Below are 25,089 nucleotides of genomic sequence, written 5' to 3'. Positions count from 1 at the left end.
CATTATAATTAAGCTTCAAACAGAGACTTCTATTGTCTTTTTTATATATATATAAATCTTCCTATGCCCCTCTCCCTAATTCTCTTGCCCCCATTATTGATAGCTTCTTTTCAAACTTGGCATCTCTACATTTAGTTCATATTCAGCACAAATTTCACAATAGTGTCGCTGCTGCTGCTGGGATCTCCCTGTTGCATTGTCATTATCCTTGATGTACTTTCTTTTGGTTATTATTGCATTTCACAGTTATTTACTGATAACTCCTATTAATCAAAGTATGTGCTGATTTGGGCTCATTTATGTACAATCTCCCAAGAAATGTGTTCATAGTTGAAATCAAAAGTAAATAAAATTTCACCTGAATTAGTAGCTGAGAGGATTACCAAACCACATTTGTAAACACTCTGAATGACACCATACAAAACATATTACCTCTAACACCTTTCGCTGTGAGCTTCAGAAAGCTGCTGTTGCGATAAATAACTGTTGTAAGCCAAAATTATTCCATCAAAATTTTCGTTTATGATAAGTTTTACCCACAGCTTTACTATAACATGTATACTGTTTCAGCTTTAAGGATGGTGTGGAGAAGCTGTTAGATCAGCACTGCCAGTCAGATCCACCTGAAGAGCTTGGCATGCTGCTGGAATTCTTGCAGACTTTAATCTTAATCCGTATAGAAGACCTCATGCCACTATATAGCCGCATTTTGCAGTTGGCGCTGTGCTCTATTCCATGTTCTGCTGTTGCAGCCCCGGCACTCTCACTTGCTCAAGCTATACTCAGTACCAGCACCAATACCTCTGGAGAGAGTGGAAGTTTAATAGGACAATTCAGTGGGAGTCTTTCTGTAAGTTTGATTTCCCCCTGTAAAAAATTGTAGAGAGTGTGTGTGTGTGTGTGTGTGTGTGTGTGTGTGTGTGTGTGTGTTGGGGATGGGGATAGCATATGGAAGGAAAAGGGGGCAGACAAAAGCAGCAGTATATCTAGCATGGAGGAAGTTGTCATAAAATCTGTCAGAGAGAGAATGAAAATGAATATATGAAAAGGATTTTCACAGAAACTGCTGTGTAACAAGTCGGTTACCATTCAAACAATGGAAAATCAGGGATGGAATGATGAGAAGCAACACTTCACCATCCAGTACCCATGCCCTGCTATCCTGCTCCCTCACCACCCCAGCCTCCTCCTTACCTCCCCCCCCCCCCCCCCAAAAAAAAAAAAAAACACCAGGTTGCTTCTCCCATCATGCACTGCTGCTCACAATTTGGCCTTGGCAGTCAAGGACTGTGGTTGTGTGTGTGTGTGTGTGTGTGTGTGTGTGTGTGTGTGTTCTCTAATTCTTTCTGGCCGAAACCTTGCTTGTTTGACAGTCTTTTTGTAGCGCATATCTGCGACTCAGCATCTCCACTATATGGTGAGTAGTAATCTATCTTTTTCATAATATTGTCAGGTAAGTTACTAATAACAAATTCATTCACACTGTTTGTGAAATGATGGAATATGTTGCAGTTTATTGTTAAATCTCATAAAATGATACTGCCAACACTAATGTGCTAAGTAAACAATTACAAAACTATTTACCATATTTGCTTTGGGATGTTAGAGTACATAACAGGAATTAAATTACAAATTGTTGCTCATTTAATTTCTATAAAATATTCATCCTATTTTTTTTATCATTTTGTTTCAAAGTAACTGCTGTTTGAGTCTTATTTCCAGAATTAAGGTTTTTGTTGATGTTCAGTGCAGGTTGTTTAGTGCAGAATGATCTGATTACAGCAGGTTGTATATGTTGATGAAAACATGCTACAGAACTGGGGCAAATTGTAAAATACCCACAAAACTCTAAAGGTTTTTTGCTATGTTATTACAAAAGCTCAGTCTTCACCACCAGCTGACCAGACTCCATATACACAATAATATATCACTTAATATAAGATTTTTTCATTGACAGAAGTCACTGCTGCTGTTACTCTGTTTTCAGTTCATTTACATCACAAGTTGTACATACCCTCACAAAGAAATCAGATGTGGTCATGTCTGAAGATCTTGGATGCCATGAACTAGGGCAGTGATTTTGTCCCCCATGTGCTATATTCAGTGCTGAGGCAGTTTTTCAATGAGAAATTTTCATGAATTGCTTAGCCAGTGGGGTGGAGTTTCATCCTGTTGGAATAAGAAATCATTGCAATCTTTCAGAAAAAAAGTGTCATCTGCTGTATTTCAGGATAACTCATTCCTGGCACTGTGTTATTCCCAGAAAAGTATGCTTCATAAACAGTTTTGTAGGAAGCGGAACAGAGCACATCGTTTTTTTAATAAAAATTAAAAGCATGTACACATTTATTTAAAAATGGTGACCAGTTTCCCTGTACTCTAGATCATCATCAAACCATACTTGATCCCTGCTTGCCATCTTGGAGTGTGGTCTGATGATGGTCTAAAATAGAATGAAACTTATCACCATTTTAATAAAAATACGTATTTGTGATCAAGACTGCCTTTTAACATTTACCAAATATTGTTTGAAGATTGCCACTATTTCCAATGACGATTACAAAAATAATGAAAATACTGTCGCATTAGGCAAATCTCATTCCTGCTCAATGATTTTCTCAGTGTTCTCGTTCTCCCTACACACATGTTGTTATACCTGTTAACTTCAGCACTGACATGAAAATTAATTGTGATAAAAATACGTCTTATATTTTATCTAAGCAGTATTATTAATGTCAACACATTTCCTGTTGTCATCAAACTCAAAAGTTTGCAAAAATTTTACTCACTGTGTATTTCAGTCCATAGGTCACTGTAACGCTTGCCTGTCATGTAGGAGATTAAAAGATGTCTGGTTGTACTGTGAGTAGGCTTCTGTGGGCTCTGGTCAAAAGTTTGCAAAATGCTCTTCACTCTTAGATCAGAAGTATGACGTTGACATGCTCCTTATCTTTGCACAGACATTCTATCTTTTTATATTGAAAAAATTGTTTTTCACCATTAGCAAAAAAAGAAAATACACCCAAAGCACCAACACTTTTGTACATAACAAGAATTAAAGTACAAAATGTTGTAAATTTAATTGCCATAAAATATCTGTCATACATTTACATCATTTTGGGACCACAGTTACTAGCTTACACTACTTCAACTGCAGCTCACACAACTCCTCCTGGAACCCTGTCACACCTATCAACACACATTTCATTCCCATAATACATCTTAATATAAAATGTTTTGTAATTGCACCTTAGAGCAATGGTTAATAACATAGCAAAAAACTTTAATATTTTATAAGTGTTTTGCATTCTGTCCCTATTTAATAGCAGGTGCTTATCAATGAACATAAATTGCTAAAAATCAGATCATATCTGTTTTGTAGCATGTGCCTACCAATAAGTATAAATTGTCAAATTCTTTTTGAAATTCACTATATTTTTGTAATAATGTAATACCCATAACAAGTTACAAGTAATATCAGCTGTCTTTATGTACGTCATAGAAGTTAATAAAAAAATCTGAAATCATATTTCAAATAAATTTTTTTAAGAAAAGTACACACACACACACACACACACACACACACACACACACACACACACACACACACACAGCCTGACAGAAAAAGCAAAGCTGAAACAGCATGGGTTGAGAGGGTTTGTGTCGTTATTTCAGTGATAACAATATTGAATCAAATTCACAGCCCAGTTGTCAGTGTGACGCTGCACCACCTCTGGCCTAGATGCGTGCACTGGTAAGAAGGGTGTCAGAAAGCTATCTTTTCCTGAGGTAATCTGACCCACAGCTGTTGTAACTGTTTCTTGATGTCTTGGACACTGGCACTGGGACATAATTGTTGGCTGAGTTGGTTCCACACGTTCTGTCGGGGACAGAACTGGGAGTTTTGTCTGGCCATAGGAGTACCTCAACATTACACAGGCAGTTAATTGCATCACAATACTTAGTGTCGGATGTAACACGGAAGGATACAGGATGCCTGGCATATTGTCATCACATCACAATTCCCTCAATCACACTAGCCGACTCCTGAAGTCATGCCTTCCCTTACATTCCCATGCAGTCCAACAACAGGCCACTGTCACATCCAAATATGCTACAAATCTGGATACTGTACAACTCAACCAGCAAAGTGAATGGAGACCCAGTGTTTAAATTCAGGTGTTGATAATGCTGTCTCGTGTGGGAGTACAGTAATTCCATGCCCCCAAAGTGATCACTCAACATCTGATGCAGTTCCCACTCTTTGTACCAGGTCTGGTAACAATTCTAAACACAAGTAACACTAATGTACTGGGATAGCTATTCTACGTGTCACAGTGAATTGCAAATATAATTATTTATACATACCCACTAATGATGTGTACATGTACAAAATTACACTGACATCTGACAGTGTTTGGGGTGCTTGATGTTTTTTGTCAGGCAGCGTATATTTAAGCCATTTTCTAGTGGATGTAAAACTGACATTTCAAGTGTCAGTTATAATGGATATTTAAATACTTTATGCAAAAAGACAAAAAAACGGAATTTATTCATGTATTGTGTAAGTACAGAAAAAGAACAAGAAAAATGTAGCTTACATAGTGGTTTGGTAAAGCAACATTAAATGATTATGGAAATGAAGCAGAGCACCCTAATAATACCAGTTTGTTGGACATATGCTGCTCTGTTATTGAGAGCTTCATTTAAAAGCACCTCACAATTTTGTAGCTACGTTCACATGTTAGTAAACATGTTCTTATAAGCAGTCCTCATCGCATTCAAGACACACTAGTGATATCTACATTCCCTGTGTTTCAGCTTTTGCACACACTCCCTAGAAAATGTAACTTTCAGCTTGACTTTGATGCACCATACACTGCAACTATTTTAAAATTTTATTTAATCTAAACTACTTCTTTTAGTTTTTCATTGGTAAAGCATGAAATTTAAAATTAGAATATTTCAAAATATAACTCCTTTTCTGGTAAAGCATATCAACAATTTTATTGGACAATTTCTTATGAAGAAAACACATCCTTTTTCGTACAATAATACTGGGGAATTTACTTTTAAATGTACCTTACTTTTGTGATCATTTAACATTGCTTTGCCACAGAACAGCGTAGGGACAAAAAGGGGCAAAATTTTAGCTGTAAATGTATTCTTAGCTGTGCATCCATGTCTTCTAAATGTGTTTCATCAAAGTGGAGGAGATGTTGAACAACCACACTGCGAACAGCACACCAGTGCATGATGGTAGTGGTGATTGGTTGGGGGGAAAGGAGGCGACTGGAGCAGAGAGGGTGAGGGATAGTATGGTAGAGATGGCAGACAGTGAAGTGCTGCATGTTGGGCAGCAGGCAAGTGGGAGGTGGGGAGGGTGGGGGGGAAGTAGTGGAAAAAGAAAAAATAAATAAAAAATACTGGTTGTGGTGGTTGAATGGCAGCTGTGTAGTGCTGGGGTGAGAGCAGGGAAGGGGCTGGATGGGTGAGGACAACAACTAACAAAGGTTGAAGCCTGGAGAGTTACGGAAATGTAGGTTGTACTGCAAGGAAAGTTCCCACCTATGCAGTTCATAAAAGCTGGTGTTGGTTGGAAGGATCCACATGGCACAGGCTGTGAAGCAGTCATTGAAATGAAGGATGTCATGTTTGGCAACATGGTGGTCCACTTGTTTCCTGGCCACAGTTTGTCGGTGGCCATTCATGTGGACAGACAGCTTGTTGGGTGTTGTGCCTACATAGAATGCACCACAGTGGCTGCAGCATAGCTTGTAGACCACATACTAGTTTCACAAGTAGCCCTCCCTTTGGTGGGATAGGTGATATTAGTGACTGGACTGGACTTGAGTACGTGGTGGTGGGAGGATGTATGGGATGGGTCTTGCATCTAGTCCATTACAGGGGTAAGGACCATGAGGTAAGGGATTGGGAGCAGGGGTTGTGTAAGGATGGATGAGTATATTGTGTAATTCGGTGGATGGTGCAATACCACTGTGGGAGGGGTGGCAAGGATAAGGGCAGGAGATTTCTCATTTCAGGGTACAATGAGAGATAATCAAAACCCTGGTGGAGAAAGTAATTCAGTTTCTGCAGTCCTGGGTAGTACTGAGTTAAGAGGGGAATGCCCCTCTGTGGCAGAATGATGGCTCTTTGGGAGGTGGTGGAGCACTGGAAAGATAAGACATACTAGATTTGTTTTTGTACAAGGTTGGGAGGATAATTATTGTCAGTGAAGGCTTCAGGGAGACCCTCAGTATATTTGGAGAGGGGTTGCTCGTCATTGCAGATGTGATGACCATGGGTGGCTAGGCTGTACGGAAGGGACTCCTTGGTATGGAATGGGTGGCAGCTGTCGAAGTGGAGGTATAGCTGGTGGTTAGTAGGGTTGATATGGACAGAAGTACTGATGTCGCCATCTTCAAGGTGGAGGTGAACATCTAGGAAGGTGGCTTGTTGGGTTGAGTATGACCAGGTGAAACAAATGGGGGAGAAGTTGTTGAGATTCTGGAGCAAAGATGTCATCAGTGAACCTGAACCGGGTGAGGGGTTTAGTATTCTCGGTGGTTAGGAAGGATTCCTCTAGATGGCCCATGAATATGTTGGCATATGGTGGTGCCATGTGGGTGCCCATAGCCATACCCTGGATTTGTCTGTAGGTGATGCCTTCAAAGGAGAAGTAATTGTGGGTGAGGATATAGTTGGTCATGGTGACTAGGAAGGAGGTTATTTGTTTTGAATCCATCAGGCATTTGGAAAGGTAGTGTTCAATAGCGTCAAGGCCATAGACATTAGGGATGTTAGTGTAAAGGGAGGTGGCATCAATACTGACGAGCAGGGCACCATGTGGTAAAGGGACAGGAACTGTGGAGAGTCGGTGGAGGAAATGGTTGGTATCTTTTATATAGGAGGGTAGGTTCTGGGTAATACGTTGAAGGTGTTGGTCTAAGAGAGTGGAGATTCTCTCAGTGGGGGCTCAGTAACCAGCCACAATGAGGCATCCTGGTTGGTTAGGTGTATGGACTTAAGAAGCATGTAGAAGGTAGGAGTGCGGGGAGTGGTAGTGGAGAGTAGAGAGATGGACTCTGGGGATAGGTTCTGGGATGGGCGTAAGGAATTGGGTAGTGACTGGAGATCCTGCTGGATTACTGGAATGGGGTCACTGTGGCAAGGTTTGTAGGTGGAAGTATCTGATAGCTGGCAGAGTCCTTCCGCCGTGTAATCAATCCTTGCAGTTCAGAATGACAGTGGTGGAGCCTTTGCCCGCAGGTAGGATTATAATGTCGGGAACAGTTTTCAGATGATGGTCTGCAGTTCTTTCTGCAGATGTAAGGTTGTTCTACATGTTGAGGGATTTGGGGAATGATGATGAGGCAAGGTTTGAGGTTAAGAAATTCTGGAATGTTAACAGGAGGTGGCTTGGGGGCAGTGGGGGTGGATCACAGTTGGGTGGAGGAGTGAACTGAGTTGGAGAAGGTTCAATATTGGTCTTTGGTTGAGTCTGATTGGTAGAGTTGGTGGCAAAAAAGTGTTTCCACTTTATGGACTGGGAGAAGGAGAGGTGGTGTCGATATTTTTTGGAATAAATATCGCTATTTTATCAACAGCCCTAGTGTGAGGGATAGAGGTGCAGGGATGGGGAAGATGGTGTTGTGCTGCCTGTGGTAGAGTGGAAGTGTGCAGGGACATGTCATAGATAGGATGATGGGCTGTTAGGTACAGAATCTGGTGAAATGTGTTTTTGTGTGTGTGTGTGTGTGGGGGGGGGGGGGGGGGGGGGAGATATGGCTAGGACCATGCAGGTGAGCTGTGGTGACAGAAGGCATGTGTGAGGCTGCAGAAGGGGATAGAAACAGGAGGACGATGGGGACTAGTGAAGGTTGAGGCCAGGGGGGGTAACGGATGTTGCATAGTTTAAGTATATTTTAAGTTGAAGTCGAAATAAAATACTGAAACTTTAGAATAATTTATAAGTGACAAAGAAATGACCAGAAACTGATATAAGTGTTTGCTGTGAGTGTAAACAGCATAAAGTTTTGAAATGCGTTGAATATTAAGAAAAAAAATAAAATGACAGAAGGCATATTTTATTTAGTGCGGAATTATCACACAGAAAATTCCATTATGAATAAGATAAAATGATTCCTACTTCATCGCTTTTTGCTTCTTCTGCACAGGTTTCCTGCATTTCTGATGTATTCCTTGCATATTTTACAGACCCTGTTAACAGTTTTCTGTGATGAAAATGGAACATCAGATGTACAACAGCAACTATGTGAACTCATGAGGGATATGTGTGATGTGGCTCAACTAAGAGAAAAACTGCTTCAGGTTCTTGATGTTGAGCTGGTAAGTCAGTAATTTAGCAGTCAGAATTTTGTCATGGTCGAATACATGTAGTTGTGTCACTTCAGCTTGTTTTTGTTCTGCATCATGGCTACAGCATGCCAAATGAGCAGAAAACTGGTGTGTTGACCATGGCATCTGGTGAAGATGGATCGTTTAGAGCAATAAATTGTAGAAACAATAAGAAGGCATTTGATATTTTTAGGTTTTCCAAGGACCATGGAAGGTCACCAAGCCTCTTCATCTCTGAGTAACTACTGCACCCTACATCCTTCTGATTCTGCTTACTGTATTTCTCTCTTGGTCTCCCTCTATGATTTTTACCTCCCACACTTCCCTCCAGTACTAAATTAGTAATCCCTTGGTGTCTCACCCGCCATGAACCATGGACCTTGCCGTTGGTGGGGAGGCTTGCATACCTCAGCGATACAGATGGCCGTACCGTTGGTGCAACCACAACGGAGGGGTATCTGTTGAGAGGCCAGACAAACATGTGGTTCCTGAAGAGGGGCAGCAGCCTTTGCAGTAGTTGCAGGGGCAACAGTCTGGATGATTGCCTGATCTGGCCTTGCAACATTAACCAAAACGGCCTTGCTGTGCTGGTACTGCGAACGGCTGAAAGCAAGGGGAAACTACAGCTGTAATTTTTCCTGAGGACATACAGCTTTACTGTATGATTAAATGATGATGGTGTCCTCTTGGGTAAAATATTCCGGAGGTAAAATAGTTCCCCATTCGGATCTCCGGGCGGGGACTACTCAGGAGGATGTCGTTATCAGGTGAAAAAAAACTGTCGTTCTACGGATCGGAGCGTGGAATGTCAGATCCCTTAATCGGGCAGGTAGGTTAGAAAATTTAAAAAGGGAAATGGATAGGTTAAAGTTAGATATAGTGGGAATTAGTGAAGTTCGGTGGCAGGAGGAACAACACTTCTGGTCAGGTGAATACAGGGTTATAAATACAAAATCAAATAGGGGTAATGCAGGAGTAGGTTTAATAATGAATAAAAAAATAGGAGTGCGGGTAAGCTACTACAAACAGCATAGTGAACGCATTATTGTGGCCAAGATAGACACAAAGCCCATGCCTACTATAGTAGTACAAGTTGATATGCCAACTAGCTCTGCAGATGATGAAGAAATTGATGAAATGTATGATGAGATAAAAGAAATTATTCAGGTAGTGAAGGGAGACGAAAATTTAATAGTCATGGGTGACTGGAATTCGTCAGTAGGAAAAGGGAGAGAAGGAAACATAGTAGGTGATTATGGATTGCGGCTAAGAAATGAAAGAGGAAGCCGTCTGGTAGAATTTTGCACAGAGCATAACTTAATCATATCTGACACTTGGTTCAAGAATCATAAAAGAAGGTTGTATACATGGGAGAATCCTGGAGATACTAAAAGGTATCAGATTATATAATGGTAAGACAGAGATTTAGGAATCAGGTTTTAAATTGTAGGACATTTCCAGGGTCAGATGTGGACTCTGACCACAATCTATTGGTTATGACCTGTAGATTAAAAATGAAGAAACTGCAAAAAGGTGGCAATTTAAGGACATGGGATCTGGATAAGCTGAAAGAATCAGAGGTTGTACAGAGTTTCGCGGAAAGCATAAGGGGACAATTGACAGGATGGGGGAAAGAAACACAGTAGAAGAAGAATGGGTAGCATCTGAGGGATGAAGTAGTGAAGGCAGCAGAGGATAAAATATGTAAAATGACGAGGGCTGCTAGAAATCCTTGGGTTACAGAAGAAATATTGAATTTAATTGATGAAAGGAGAAAATATGAAAGTGCAGTCAATGAAGCAGGCAAAAAGGAATACAAACATCTCAAAAATGAGATCGACAAGAAGTGCAAAATGGCTAAGCAGGGATGGCTAGAGGACAAATGTAAGGATGCAGAAGCTTATCTCACTAGGGGTAAGATAGATACTGCCAATGGAAAATTAAAGAGACATTTGGAGAGAAGAGAACCACGTGTATGAATATCAAGAGCTCAGATGGCAACCCAGTTCTAAGCAAAGAGGGGAAGGCAGACAGGTGGAAGGAGTATATAGAAGGTTTATTTGAGGGCGATGTACTTGAGGACAATATTATGGAAATGGAAGAGGATGTAGATGAAGACGAAATGGGAGATAAGATACTGTGTGAAGAGTTTGAAAGAGCACTGAAAGACCTGAGTTGAAACAAGGCCCCCGTAGTAGACAACATTCCATTAGAACTATAGACGGCCTTGGGAGAGCCAGTCATGAGAAAACTCTACCAGCTGGTAAGCAAGATGTATGAGACAGGCGAAATACCCTCAGACTTCAAGAAGAATATAATAATTCCAATCCCAAAGAAAGCAGGTGCTGACAGATGTGAAAATTACCGAAGTATCAGTTTAATAAGTCACAGCTGCAAAATACTAACGCGAATTGTTTACAGACGAATGGAAAAACTGGTAGATGCAGACCTCTGGGAGGATCAGTTTGGATTCCGTAGAAATGTTGGAACATGTGAGACAATACTGACCTTACGACTTATCTTAGAAGAAAGATTAAGAAAAGGCAAACCTACGTTTCTAGCATTTGTAGACTTAGAGAAAGCTTTTGACAATGTTGACTGGAATACTCTCTTTCAAATTCTGAAGGTGGCAGGGGTAAAATACAGGGAGCGAAAGGCTATTTACAATTTGTACAGAAACCAGATGGCAGTTATTAGAGTCGAGGGGCATGAAAGGGAAGCAGTGGTTGGGAAATGAGAGGAAGTAAAAACTTTTAGGTTCGCCGATGACATAATAATTCTGTCAGAGACGGCAAAGGACTTGGAAGAGCAGTTGAACGAAATAGACAGTGTCTTGAAAGGAGGATATAAGATGAACATCAACAAAAGCAAAACGAGGATAATGGAATGTAGTCAAATTAAATTGGGTGATGCTGAGGGTATTAGATTAGGAAATGAGACACTTAAAGTAGTAAAGGAGTTTTGCTATTTAGGAAGTAAAATAACTGATGATGGTCAAAGTAGAGAGGATATAAAATGTAGACTGGCAATGGCAAGGAAAGCGTTTCTGAAGAAGAGAAATTTGTTAACATCGAGTATAGATTTAACTGTGCGGAAGTTATTTCTGAAAGTATTTGTATGGAGTGTAGCCATGTATGGAAGTGAAACATCGACTGTAAACAGTTTGGATAAGAAGAGAATAGAAGCTTTTGAAATGTGGTGCTACAGAAGAATGCTGAAGATAAGGTGGATAGATCACGTAACTAATGAGGAGGTATTGAATAGGATTGGGGAGAAGAGCAGTTTGTGTCACAACTTGACTAGAAGAAGGGATCGGTTGGTAGGACATTTTCTTAGGCATCACGGGATCACAAATTTAGCATTGGAGGGCAGCGTGGAGGGTAAAAATCGTAGTGGGAGACTAAGCAGACACAGAAGGATGTAGGTTGCAGTAGGTACTGGGAGATGAAGAAGCTTTCACAGGATACAGTAGCATGGAGAGCTGCATCAAACCAGTCTCTGGACTGAAGAAGATGACGACAACAACAACAACAACAACAACAACAACATTGGTGTCTCAGAATGTGTCGTACCAACTGATCCCTTCTCCTAGCCAGGTTGTTCCACAAATTTCTTTTCTTTGCAATTCTATTCAGTACCACCTCATTAGTTATGTGATCTATCCATCTAATCTTCAGCTTCTTGAATAGCAAAGAAATCTGTAACATATTTATAAAATATAATTCTTTTTCTCTGTATGAAATATTTTGCAAGTTAGAGGTGTGATCTCATTTTTGTGGTGCCACCTCCTTCCAGCCACTGAATAAAAGGAGTTCTTACTTGTATTTTTCTTTTTGTATTCCATTATTTTATTACTGTGATCACATCTTGCCATGTGTGCCTCTATTCACTTTATGCTCACCTTTCTTGACAATTTGTGTGTGTGTGGGGGGGGGGGGGGTGTTTGTGTGTGCATGCATGCATGAAGGAGAGGAGGAGGGGGGGGGGGGGCACATGCTCGCACCCAAAAAGTATTTACTCCATGTTGACAGCTTGTTTGCTTTTATTAATCTATTCAGTTATTCCATGTGCTACATATTTGGTATAGGTTTTGTCCCAGCAATTTAATTTGTGCCGTTGTGTTGTCTGGAGAGTTCTTCAGTTATAGCTTGAACATCCTTGCCATAATATGTGCTTTTCAGTGAATAGTAATGTAAAGTAGTCAGTGTATTACAATAAAATTTGCACAAAATTTGTACTATTAATTGGAAGTGCCTCATACCACATATAACAATAGTAAAGATGGGAATCATATTTTTGTTAACCTGTATCCTAATGATTACCAAAAACTATGAAATCACAAATGGTATGTCTTCCCTTTTTCATGCGGAATTACATATTAGTGATTCTTAGACCTGCTTTTTTTTTACCACTGGTGCTATTGTTCCAGCTGCTGAACAGTGACAGCTTTCATAGGAGTGAGTATCGCAATCATGGTTTCACTTTCTCGTCATCAGTTTCCTTTAAAAGACTGAACTGATTTTCTGCTCTCATATGTTCTGATTTTTGGAAGCCATTGTCCATGAAATGTTAATGTACAGTGAAATGTTTCTGCTCACAAGTAAGACAAAACTATTTGTAAATTTAAATTCATAAATTGCAATCTCCTTTTTAATTTACAGAGTTTTGTGCAAAAGAAAAAAAATTAGATGGGAAATAGTTTGTTGCTGTCTTAATATTTAGCTTGTTGAATTGGGGGTGTTTGTGGCTGGTGATTGAGTTGACAAATTAATATTCTTTCCTGCAGAAAGCTCTGGGATGACTTTTGAAAAAAATGTTGTATTCTTACATACTTAGAAATAAACTTCTCACAACCCAAATTTTTCAGCGTTCTTCATTTATTGATTGATTCTTCAGTTCTCACTTTTTCTTTCAACAAATAAGTAACTGAAAGTGACAACGCACTTGCAGTGGCAGCTGTGATCGCTTATATGATCTTTAACAATCAGAGAGGTGTTTACTTCTTTGTTATGACTTGTAATATAATTACAATTTCATACTCCAAATGGTTTTGCTACATGATTAAAGTTAAAATTTTCTTGAAATTTTAAGTTGTCATTGTAATTCTAACAATTATCAGGAGTTTCCTTTTTTGATGAAATCACAAATCCTTCTCACTTAATCTTTCGCTTTTCTTAATACAGCAGTCTTCCTTACTTACTTGGGCTTGAACATTTGCCCACATAAATTAGAATAATTATTAGATATGAACATTCTTCCAATAACTAACTTTTTCAAAACTAATGTCTTTTTTTAAAATTACATGAATTATGTAATGTTAACTGTTCAGTGTCTTATTCATCCCTATTATTGATTCATCTGGCCAGTTAATGCATTGATAGTACAGTGAATTTAAAGAAAAGAAAAATCATAAGCAGACGAATATAATTGAATAGCACTAATGTAATACCATGATGTAATGTAATTGAAATATACAAATGTATAGTGGCCTGTAGTAGTCATGTGTATTGTATTCTTTACTTGGTGAACCTTGGTCTATTACAAATAGCCTATCAAAATAATCTCTCTGTAAGGAAGATTTAAAACATCAAGAAGTTTATCATCATGAGCAACAAGCAAAAATTGCTCCAAATTTTTATTTTTTCCTATGTATTTGGAGCAGAAAGAAATCCATGTCATAGTTGTTTTTTGTATGACATACACCCTCCTCCACTTGAGAAATGTGTGGAAAATTATTAGCAGTGACAAACATACAGAGGATAATTTAACACTTGACAGTAAATGTAGGAGAGCGTAGAATTATCAAAATAACTGGAAGAAGTGCTTCACTGGTGAGCGAAAAGGATAAAAAAGGCAAAAAATTAAAACAAAAAGATTTATATCAGTACCTACAAGAACACATGAAAAGATGACTAAAAGAAGTTACAACAGGAAAAATTGTGAAAGTTATTAAAAAAAGAGAGAATTTAATTAAAAATAATGGTGCCTATAGCATTGCCTGGTTTCGTTGATGCCACAGTGTGAATAATGGTCAGTTTAAGGTCGTGAATTTCTGGACAAAGGCAAAAGTAGGTACTGACAACATAGCTGTGTCTTATGCCTTGAAAGCAAGTTTGAGGTCTTAGCTATTGCTGAAAATAATTTGAGCCAGCAAGGGATGCCTTGTGTGTTGGATTTTTGTGAAAGATCTGGACAGGCACAGTGTGTTGATTGGCTTTCCCTTGAGAACTCGAATGTTAAGCAGATGATGGAACTCCTAAGTAGGGAGCAGGTTGGTAAAGACGGTTAGTGTTCACTCTGAATGCTTGTGGGATAGGGGGGAGAGGGGGCGACATCGTCAGAGAGGCCCAGGACAAATTGCCAGAAGTGACTGAGTACAGGGGTTCACTCTGTTGCTAATCGTAGCTCATATTTACACAAATAACGCCTGATACCTGGGTTCAGAGACCAGTATTGGTTTCTACAGGCAGGTGGCTGCTTTGGTGAAGACAGCTAGCTTCTTGCACAGGTTGGAAGCAGAGCAAGTGTTTTGCACCATCTTTTCCAGAACTAATCAGTTCTCTGCTTTTGAGCCAAGTGGCTCTGATGGTTTTGTGACAATCTTTTTGTAAATTTCTTGACCTTCATACTGGGTGAAGAATTTTAGTATCTCTCTTAATAGGTAAGGGGTGCACTCCTCGCAGGAAATCGCTACCGATATGTGCAAAGTGCACATGTTGATTTCTTTTAAGATAGGGAAATCCGTCCACAGGCCTGACAAATCTGATTTCAGGAGCATCCATGGAGAAGTTCCAGAATTCGTCTAGCTTAAAATAGTAATAATGCCCATATAGTACTAGAGACAGAAGGCGGCAGAGTCCAGATATTAATACTAATAAAATTCTTAATTTGAATTGGAAAGATAAAGTGGGCACCAGTGCTGGACACACATATTATAATATGATACTGTCTGGTGAGGTTTGCACACATTTTGAATGCAAAATAGGTTGAATGAAGATCAGTGTTAAAGGTGAATCAGACTTGGTGATTGGATGCTTTTGTGGATCCCATTCCTTGGGAAGTAAAAGTGGGAGACTCCAATTTATAATATCTGTAGGTGCCCCAACCAACCTTTACCTTGAACCATTAATTAGACAACTGATTTTTGTGGGTAACATCTACATGACTACTCTGCAATTCACACTTAAGTGCCTGGCAGAAGGTTCATCGGATGATTGTCACACTATTTCTCTACCGTTCCACACTCTAACAGTGCATGAGAAAAACAAACACTTAAATGTTTCCATGGGAGCTCTGTTTCTTTTATTTTATCACAACAATAATTTTTCCCTGTGTGTATATATGTCAACAAATATTTGTGCATTTGGAGAATAACATTGGAGATTGAAATTCCGTGAAAAGATCTTGCCACAACAAAGAAAGGCTTTATTTTAATGATTCCTACTACAAGTGGCTTATAATATCTATGACTCTTTCTCCCCTGTCTCATAACAATACTGAACAGGTCTTGTCTGAGTTCTGCACAACTGAGCAGTGTTTCAGATACAGTTTTGTATGTTACTGGCAAAAATGTCCGCCGCTCATGGTCTCTTGGTAGCGTTCACACTTCCTGAGCACAGCGTCACAGGGTCGATTCCCGGCGGGGCCAGGGATTTTCACCTGTCTGGAGTTGACTGGGTGTTGTTGTGCTGTCATCATCATCATTATCATCATAATCATCATTCATCCCCATTAAGGTCAGAGGAAGGCAATGGCAAACCACCTCCATTAGGACCTTGCCAAGTACGGTGGTACGGGTTTCCCACATTGTTTCCCTATGCTCTGTTAAGAAGCACGGGACTTCATTTCCATTTCCATTGGCAAAAATGTTATGCCTCTATAGTTATTTGTGTCATTTTTAGGTCCTTTCTTGTACAAAGGGTGTGTGATGTCTGTTTTCCAGTCCTGTGAAATGTCTTCTTTCTCCTGGTCTCTTCTAGGTGGCTCATACACAGGATGGCATACGAGGGTGCCAAGCAGTTACCCATGGCTGTTGGGCAGATTTGTTTGTATAACTTCACTTCAAAGGAGAAGTATAACCTATGAATCCCAATCCCTTGGCACAAGGATCATATCTCTGTGGAAGACCCAAGTGCAAAACCTGCCCAAAACATCCAACCTGCACTTCCTGTTCCAGTCCTGTCAAGGGGTTAATCCTACCACATCAGGGGCTGGCCACCTGTGAATGCAGCCATGTCATTTACCATCTCTGATGCAGTCATTGCAGAGCTTTTTATATTGATGTGACTAGCAACCAACTGTCCACCAGGATGAATGGCCACTGTCAAACTGTGGCCAAGAGCAAAATAGACCACCCTGTGATACAGCATGCAACTGAACATAACATTCTTTATTTCAATGGCTGCTTCACTACCTGGACCATTTGGGTCCTCCTCTCACCACCAGCTTTTCTGAACTGTGCAGAAGGGAGTTATCCTTACAACACGTTCTCCCCTCCTATAATTATTCGAGCCTCAACCTTGCTTAACATACTGTCTCCATACCGTCCACCTACGTTGAAACACTGACGCCAACCCCTCCACCCAACAGTTTCTACTTCCTCTGTCCTATCATCTCCTCCCCTTTCTCATCTCCCACCCTCTGCCAATACAATCACCCACCTTTCCCTGTTCTTTTTCTTTTCCATTTCTTTTTCCCCCACTTCCCTGCCCTACAGCCTCCTGACGCTACTCCTGTTGTCATTCTAGTTCCTGCACACTCGGCCAGACAGCATTCACCTCTGCCCTCACCTATACACTACTATCCCTTCCCCATCCCCTTTCCTGTCCCCTACAGATTGCTGCTTGCTTCCCACATGCTAGCATTCATGCATGCATTCTGACCCAAGCTGCCAGAGTTGGCAGTCATGACTGCATGAAGTGTGCTTGTGTGTATGAATGGTGTGTGTTTCTCTTTTGCTGAGGAAGGCTGTGCCCAAAAGCTTTTAATTGTGCCTGTCTGCAACTTAATATGTATTCTTTATGGTCAGTAGCACTTTATCTTTCCCAACACTGATGATAAAGCAATAATCAAGCGGGGCAAGTAGGATTCATGGAATCAAATACCTCCACCATATCCAGGTGAAAGGTATCAAGTGTCATTTAGATTGTAGAAGAACGGAGCCCAAAGTTTTGGGTGAAATGATTCACCCTGAGGATCGCACCTGGGAAATTAAATCCAAACAATTGAACTACATAGTACCTTTAAATGTCAGTAACAGATTTCTTAGATAAAGAGAGAGTTATGATTACCGCTGTAAAAGAAGCCTGTTATGTGAACAATGGACCTTTTGAATCAAACAGGTACAGAATCTATAAGAGTAAATCGTCAAGTACCTGCTTGGTAGTAGTTCCCTGACCACACAGGGATTGCACTGTTGGGGCCTGAGCTGAAACAGCTCCCCCATGTGTGCTAAAGACTGTGTGCTCATTGTGACTAGTCACAGGGACTTCAAGCAATGGATTACTGGCCAGATAGCAATTGCTGAGACTGGGTGGTACCCATGGGAAGATCCCCCTTTTGGGAGGGGTGACAGTATGGTGGATGAGTTGCATAAGGACAAAGCTTCCTCCCACTGGTGGCCGTACGGCCAGACAAGTCTCTTCAGTAGGAAAGAACTCGTTCAGTGCATATAGATACAACCCCAGAATGTTTCCTTCCCTGGCTATGCCATGGGTGAAACATAGGGCTGACTGACAAACAGAGAAATACTCTCTACAATACCTGGTTTTTACAAAGACAGATGGGAATTCTTTTTTGGCCACAAAGCCTTTAGTCTTTCAGTTAGATAGTCTTTGTTGAGACTACAGAGGACAAGTTTGGGAAAGTTGCAGTCATCTCCAAAATAAAGAGTGGACCAATTTAGAGTAAAACACCATCCCCTACCCAGTCACAGTAATTTTTGCTTTTGACAAGCTGAATGACTGTCACTCCACATAATACACTCCTGGAAATTGAAATAAGAACACCGTGAATTCATTGTCCCAGGAAGGGGAAACTTTATTGACACATTCCTGGGGTCAGATACATCACATGATCACACTGACAGAACCACAGGCACATGGACACAGGCAACAGAGCATGCACAATGTCGGCACTAGTACAGTGTATATCCACCTTTCGCAGCAATGCAGGCTGCTATTCTCCCATGGAGACGATCGTAGAGATGCTGGATGTAGTCCTGTGGAACGGCTTGCCATGCCATTTCCACCTGGCGCCTCAGTTGGACCAGCGTTCGTGCTGGACGTGCAGTCCGCGTGACACAACGCTTCATCCAGTCGCAAACATGCTCAATGGGGGACAGATCCGGAGATCTTGCTGGCCAGGGTAGTTGACTTACACCTTCTAGAGCATGTTGGGTGGCACGGGATACATGCGGACGTGCATTGTCCTGTTGGAACAGCAAGATCCCTTGCCGGTCTAGGAATGGTAGAACGATGTGTTCGATGATGGTTTGGATGTACCGTGCACTATTCAGTGTCCCCTCGACGATCACCAGAGGTGTACGGCCAGTGTAGGAGATCGCTCCCCACACCATGATGCCGGGTGTTGGCCCTGTGTGCCTCGGTCGTATGCAGTCCTGATTGTGGCGCTCACCTGCACGGCGCCAAACACGCATACGACCATCATTGGCACCAAGGCAGAAGCGACTCTCTCACTGAAGAAGACACGCCTCCATTCGTCCCTCCATTCACGCCTGTCGCGACACCAATGGAGGTGGGCTGCACAATGTTGGGGCATGAGCGGAAGACGGCCTAACGGTGTGCGGGACCGTAGCCCAGCTTCATGGAGACGGTTGCGAATGGTCCTCGCCGATACCCCAGGAGCAACAGTGTCCCTAATTTGCTGGGAAGTGGCGGTGCGGTCCCCTACGGCACTGCGTAGGATCCTACGGTCTTGGCGTGCATCCGTGCGTCGCTGTGGTCCGGTCCCAGGTCGACGGGCACGTGCACCTTCCTCCGACCACTGGCGACATCGATGTACTGTGGAGACCTCACGCCCCACGTGTTGAGCACCCGGCCTCCCGCATGCCCACTATACGCCCTCGCTCAAAGCCCGTCAACTGCACATACGGTTCACGTCCACACTGTCGCGGCATGCTACCAGTGTTAAAGACTGCGATGGAGCTCCGTATGCCACGGCAAACTAGCTGACACTGACGGCGGCGGTGCACAAATTCTGCGCAGCTAGCGCCATTCGACGGCCAACACCGCGGTTCCTGGTGTGTCCGCTGTGCCGTGCGTGTGATCATTGCTTGTACAGCCCTCTCGCAGTGTCCGGAGCAAGTATGGTGGGTCTGACACATCGGTGTCAATGTGTTCTTTTTTCCATTTCCAGGAGTGTAGTTTAAACATTGTTCAAGGCGTCATGTTCCATTGTGACCTCTTGCTGTTGGAATGTCGGAGTGTACACTTTGCCCATTGTGACCATAGGGTGCAAAAGGGCAGTTGGGTTGCTACCGGGGCCTTCATCTTGGCCTTTGAGGAAAATTTATTGCCTGAAAAGGTCAGGGTGACTGTATATATGTGTGATGTGAAACTGCATGTTGCCCCATTCCCCACCACCATTATGTTTCTCTGACCCCATGTGCTGCTTCAGATGTATGAAATTCAGAAACATCTCATTGCAATACCAGCACGGTCTGTAAGAGTTTTGGATGACCATTACACAAACGTTAGTTCTGCTCTTTGAATCCCAGTTCGTAGCTTATACAGCAACAGGAATGTGCTACCAACCCTTTGCACCATACAAAGTGAGACACACAGGGCTCACTGCCACAGACTGACTTTGCCTATGCAGTGTTTGTGTGTTGATGGCATCACCTCTCAACTGGTGGCAGTAGATGATCCTGGAACATAACCTGCCACCTTGGTCCCATCAGTCTCTCACAGTATACCAGCAGCACAATCCTCCAGTGGAAGTATAGTGGTTTTTTCTACTACCTTGTTGAGCAGTGGCATACCTTAAGGTCCTCCCCTGCTTTCTGCACTACCCTTCAGGAAACTTGGTTTCCAGCAACGCGGAACCCTGCCCTTCATGGCTCCTGGGATTATTTTAAGAATCATCGCTATTATGATAGGGTATCAGGTGCACATATGTTCTGGGCTCTATATATATAGTAACCTTTTGCCTGTTGATACAATTTTTGAGACACTGGCTGCTCAGGTAAGGGTATTTCAGGATTTAACAAGCTGTAATGTTTATCTCCCTCCTGGTGGTGGAGTGCCGCGGAACATATTGTCTAAATTGGTTCATCAGGTCCCCCTCCTTTCCTAATCTTGGGCAACTTCAATGATCCTAACCATTGGTGTGGTGGAACCACTGGCTGCAATAAAGATATTGAAACTTATTGGCAAATCTAGACCTTTCTCTTTTCAATACTGGTGCCTCCACACACTTCGTTGTGACACATGGAACTTATTCAGCTCTTGATCTTCCTATTTGCAGCCCTTGTCTTCTCCCATCCATCCACCGGAGGGTCCATGATGACTATGTGGCGGTGACCACTCCCTGATCATCCTGTCCTACCCTCAGCGCCACTTCCCTGGGTGCCTACTCAGATGGGTTCTCCACAATGCTGACTGGGGTGCTTTCACCTTTGCTGTGTTCTGAGCTCCCCACTACATGAAGGCACTGATGCAGCTGTCCAGAGTGAAGGAGCAGCCACCATTCTATTAGCAGCCAACTTTGTGATCCCCCATTATTCGGGATCCTCACATTGGAATATAGTACCTTGGTGGTCCTCAGAAATCACTGAGGCCATTGAAGATTGCATCAGACTTTCCAACACTAAGTGATATCCATCATTCAGGCACTTCACTGCCTTTAAACAGCTCTGTGCCCGGGCTCACCACTTAATAAAATGACAGCAGCAAGAATATTGGGATTGGTATGTTTCAATGACTGGACCACATACACCTCCTTTACAGGTTTGGGTGGTGCATCACAATATCACATATTCCGCACTTCATTGCCTGTTGGGCAATTTTGGTGTTGAAGAGCATTGCAGCATTACCACAACCTCCTTATTCACTCGACATAACCCCGTTTGATCTATACAGCAAGCTCAGATTCGGAAAAGATCATTCTTTTGAAACATAACCAGCCCTTTATTCACGTGAACTAATGAGTGCTCTCAACAAGAGATCTCATTTTGATAACATATTAGTAGATTTCACCATTGACGCCATTCTTCACAAGTGGCTTTCAATCAGACTGCATGCCTGTAGAGTGTTGTCTCAGCTGACCAGCTGGTGATTTCCTGTCAGAAAAGTCACAATTTATAGTAATTAATGGGAAGTCAACTAGTGAAACCAACGTTATATGTTGGGTTCCCCAAGGAAGGGTTATAGACCCTCTGCTGCTCCATAATATTGCTACTTGATAGGGATCCATACCAGAGAGGACTGACAGAGGACATCAGAAATGTTAAAGGAACAATAGTATTTGTGTAATCACGGAATGGGGGAGTGTGTGTCACATATGTGATAAGCAAAATGGGATGGCAATCATTGAAACAAAGATTTCCCTCATTGTGGCTAGAACTTTTCATGAAATTACAGTCACCAGCTTTATCCTCCTAATGCCAAAATATGTTGCAGAGACCCACGTACATGGGGAGAAATGACAATTATTATAAAATACAAGAAATTAGAGCTTTCACAGAAAGATTTAAGGATCCATTTTTTCCATGTACTAGTCATGAGAGAAATACTAGTGAAACAGTGTGAACATGATTCTATGAACCCTCTGCCAAATCCTTAAGTGTGAATTGCAGTGTGAAGATGTAGGTGTATATATAGACAGCATGAAAATCAGAGCCACCAAACAGAAATTTTAAAACACAAGTCTGCGGTAGATAGTAACTTTTTTAATTCATTCGGCAACAAACACACTACAAATACCAGGAATGGGACAGCAGCAACATGCCATAAAATTCTGCATTGCTACTGTCATGAGATTATAAGCACAAGGAGTTTAGTCACCTGAGCTTTTGCTTAGGCTCCTGAAGTCCATGTGAGGAATATTCATAGTTGACTAATTCTTGAAACAGTAGTGGATAAAAAATGAGACTGGTTTTGTGAAAAAGGAAATGGCAAGTATAAAACAGTGTTACCATTAAAAAAGCTATATATTGTGATTCATTTTTAAAACTGCATGACATTACCCAACATGTATAACCCTGGTTGCCTTATTCGGCAAATTTGCTCCACAGACATGCCATTTGTTCAGAGTTCCCATATGCAGTATGCAGCTGTTTTTATAGGTGTCAGTGTTTCATTCTTTCTGTAATATTTCATAAATATGGTTTTTGTATGATGGTGAAAAGCTTTTGTATCACATCATTAGATTTTATTTTGAGACTGCCTGCATTTTAATAATAATATTCTGCTGTTTCTAATTCTTGAGTGTGTCAATATAGACATAACATAATGACAGTCCTTTGTTTCCAGATTAAAAAGTAGGCATGGTTTTGTGCATTATCTCTATGCAGCTTCAACTACATTTTTACTATGGCTTGAGATCCTTTCTGTATAGAGCTCCCATTAAATATCAAGAAGTAAAACCAAAACTGATGCAGGCACCGGACTTTTCGGTGTAGATAATTTTCGCTCCATGAGCGAGATGTTTTATTTCAACTTTCTAACCATAATCTTATCTATTTGTTTTATTTGAAAAATGATTTTCAGCTAATTCATCAGTTTGGATATGTATTAAGTAGCTGGCTAATGTACCAAGATATTTTGAAACTATGATGCACATCTTCAATTATATCAGTGTGAGTTTAATAATAATGTTTATAAATAATACTATGTCATTGCTGAAGGTTGATGAGTGTTAATGTTGTGTTCTACTTCATTGTGCAGCATCAGATGTGTGTGTGGTAATGACATGCATGAAGTAATATTGTATAAAATTGTCAGTAATGACTTCTTGCTTCCTGCAATATGTTGTCAGTATTGCCTTATGTCTTCATGGAAGTTCAATCTTCTTTTTGTTTGTGCTCCAGCGTACATAATAATCACATGAATTTAATATTTAGTTCCCTCCTTTATCTTTGTATCGCTCTGTCAGTTTTTGTTTTTCAGGTTCAGCAGCAGATTCGTCCCTTAGTCACCCCTGAAGATCGTCCTCACTATTATTATGATGACCGTGTGACAAAAACTGTTCTGTCTGTGCTTGAGCTTACAGTAAGATTGGCACAGTTTGATGGCAGGTGGCTCACTGCTGCTTCAGGTATGCTGGAGCCCACATCTGTACATATGATATTGGCACTGGCTCTTTCCGCTGCATCCGAAGATATTCGTCGGCGAATTTTCAACCTTGTTGCTTCACCTGCATTTACAAGAGACTGGTTGGTGACTGTCTTTATCCTTTATGCAGTTGCTTTCTTTTCATTAAATTCTCCTCAAATTTTGATTATTTGTTTCAGTTCTAACTGCAGAAATGAAATTTGTTTGGTTTCTATTTTTACTCCTGCAAAATGAAATTGCTGTATGTTCTTTATCATCATACTATTTTTAATGTCAGATCAATATACAGCTAAAATGTTGGAAGGTAAGGTATCGAATACAGGGACTACATAAAGTCCTGGAACACCTTCAATTATTTATTGCATAAGAACTAAACATTGTATAGATCTCATACATATTGCATTTTGAAGAGAAACTCTGACAGCTCTTTTTTAAAACAAACATTCGATATGCAAACAATGAGTGACCCAGCAGACGTCAATACGGTAATCGAATTCTTGCCATACCCGTCCCAGCATGGCATTGTCGACTGTGGCAGCTGCTTCCCGTATTCTCTCCTGGAGCTCTGCCACATCACTTGGTAGAGGCAGTACATACATCAGATCTTTGATGTGCCTCCCCCTCCCTACAGAAAAAAGTCACATGGAGTGATATCTAGTGATTAGGAAGGCCATTGCCTGATGAAACAGCTGTCTCCTTCTGTAGCACAGCTGATTCATCGATGCGATCCACAAACTTCTTGTTGAAAATGGGATGGAGCCCTATCCTGCTGAAAGGTGAACAGAGTGTCCGATTGCATTTAAGGCATCAACCATTGCTGCAAAATGTCCAAGTAGGAATATCCAGTGACAATGCTCTCGACAAAGAAGAGTGGCCCGTAAAGTTTTCGACATGACAGGGCACAAAAAAACTTTTGGGGAACCCTGCTCAAATTCAATGAATTTGTGTGGATCCTTTGTACCCCAGATTCAACAATTATGCCTGTTCACTTTGCCATTAGTGTGAAAAGTGGCTTCGTCACTAAAAATCAAGCAATCAAGAATGCCACTCCCATCGTCATTCAATTGTTGCAACTGTGAACAAAACTCAAAACGCTTGTCTTTGTCGTCATCGCTGAGTTTCTGCATTAGCTCCAATTTGAATGGTTTCATAGACGGCTTCTGTTGCAGGACTCTCCACACTGTCATTGGAGCCATTTCGAGTTCACAGTATGCATGACGCACCGATTTCTTTGGACTCCTTCTGAATGTCTCTCATACACGCTCCACATTCACTTCACTCACACTGGGACGTCTGTTTCTCTTTGCCGGGCACAAGCAACCAGCCATTACGAATTTGTTGTGCCAGTGGTAAATGGTCTTCCTTGTTGGTGTCTTCTTACCATACCTGGTTCTAAACATCCGTTGAACAGCTGTAGCACACTTGTTTTTGTCAA

The 25,089-nt window shown here is 41.3% G+C and overlaps 1 protein-coding gene across 1 annotated transcript in view; it reads left to right on the top strand.

Moving 5' to 3' along the window:
* The window catches only part of LOC126285386 (uncharacterized), a 185,596-nt gene that overhangs the window by 72,485 nt on the left and 88,022 nt on the right, over positions 1-25,089 (top strand). Inside the window, exons 5-7 of the mRNA XM_049984725.1 lie at positions 571-850; positions 8,221-8,352; positions 23,490-23,755. Coding sequence (XP_049840682.1) covers positions 571-850; positions 8,221-8,352; positions 23,490-23,755 — 678 coding nt within the window. The remainder of the gene's footprint in view (positions 1-570; positions 851-8,220; positions 8,353-23,489; positions 23,756-25,089) is intronic.

Source organism: Schistocerca gregaria, chromosome 8 (genome assembly GCF_023897955.1).
Source record: "Schistocerca gregaria isolate iqSchGreg1 chromosome 8, iqSchGreg1.2, whole genome shotgun sequence".
In the NCBI taxonomy this organism is placed as follows: domain Eukaryota; kingdom Metazoa; phylum Arthropoda; class Insecta; order Orthoptera; family Acrididae; genus Schistocerca; species Schistocerca gregaria.
The sequence above is the reverse complement of the archived record's forward strand: the minus strand, read 5'-3'. Positions and strand labels throughout refer to the sequence as shown.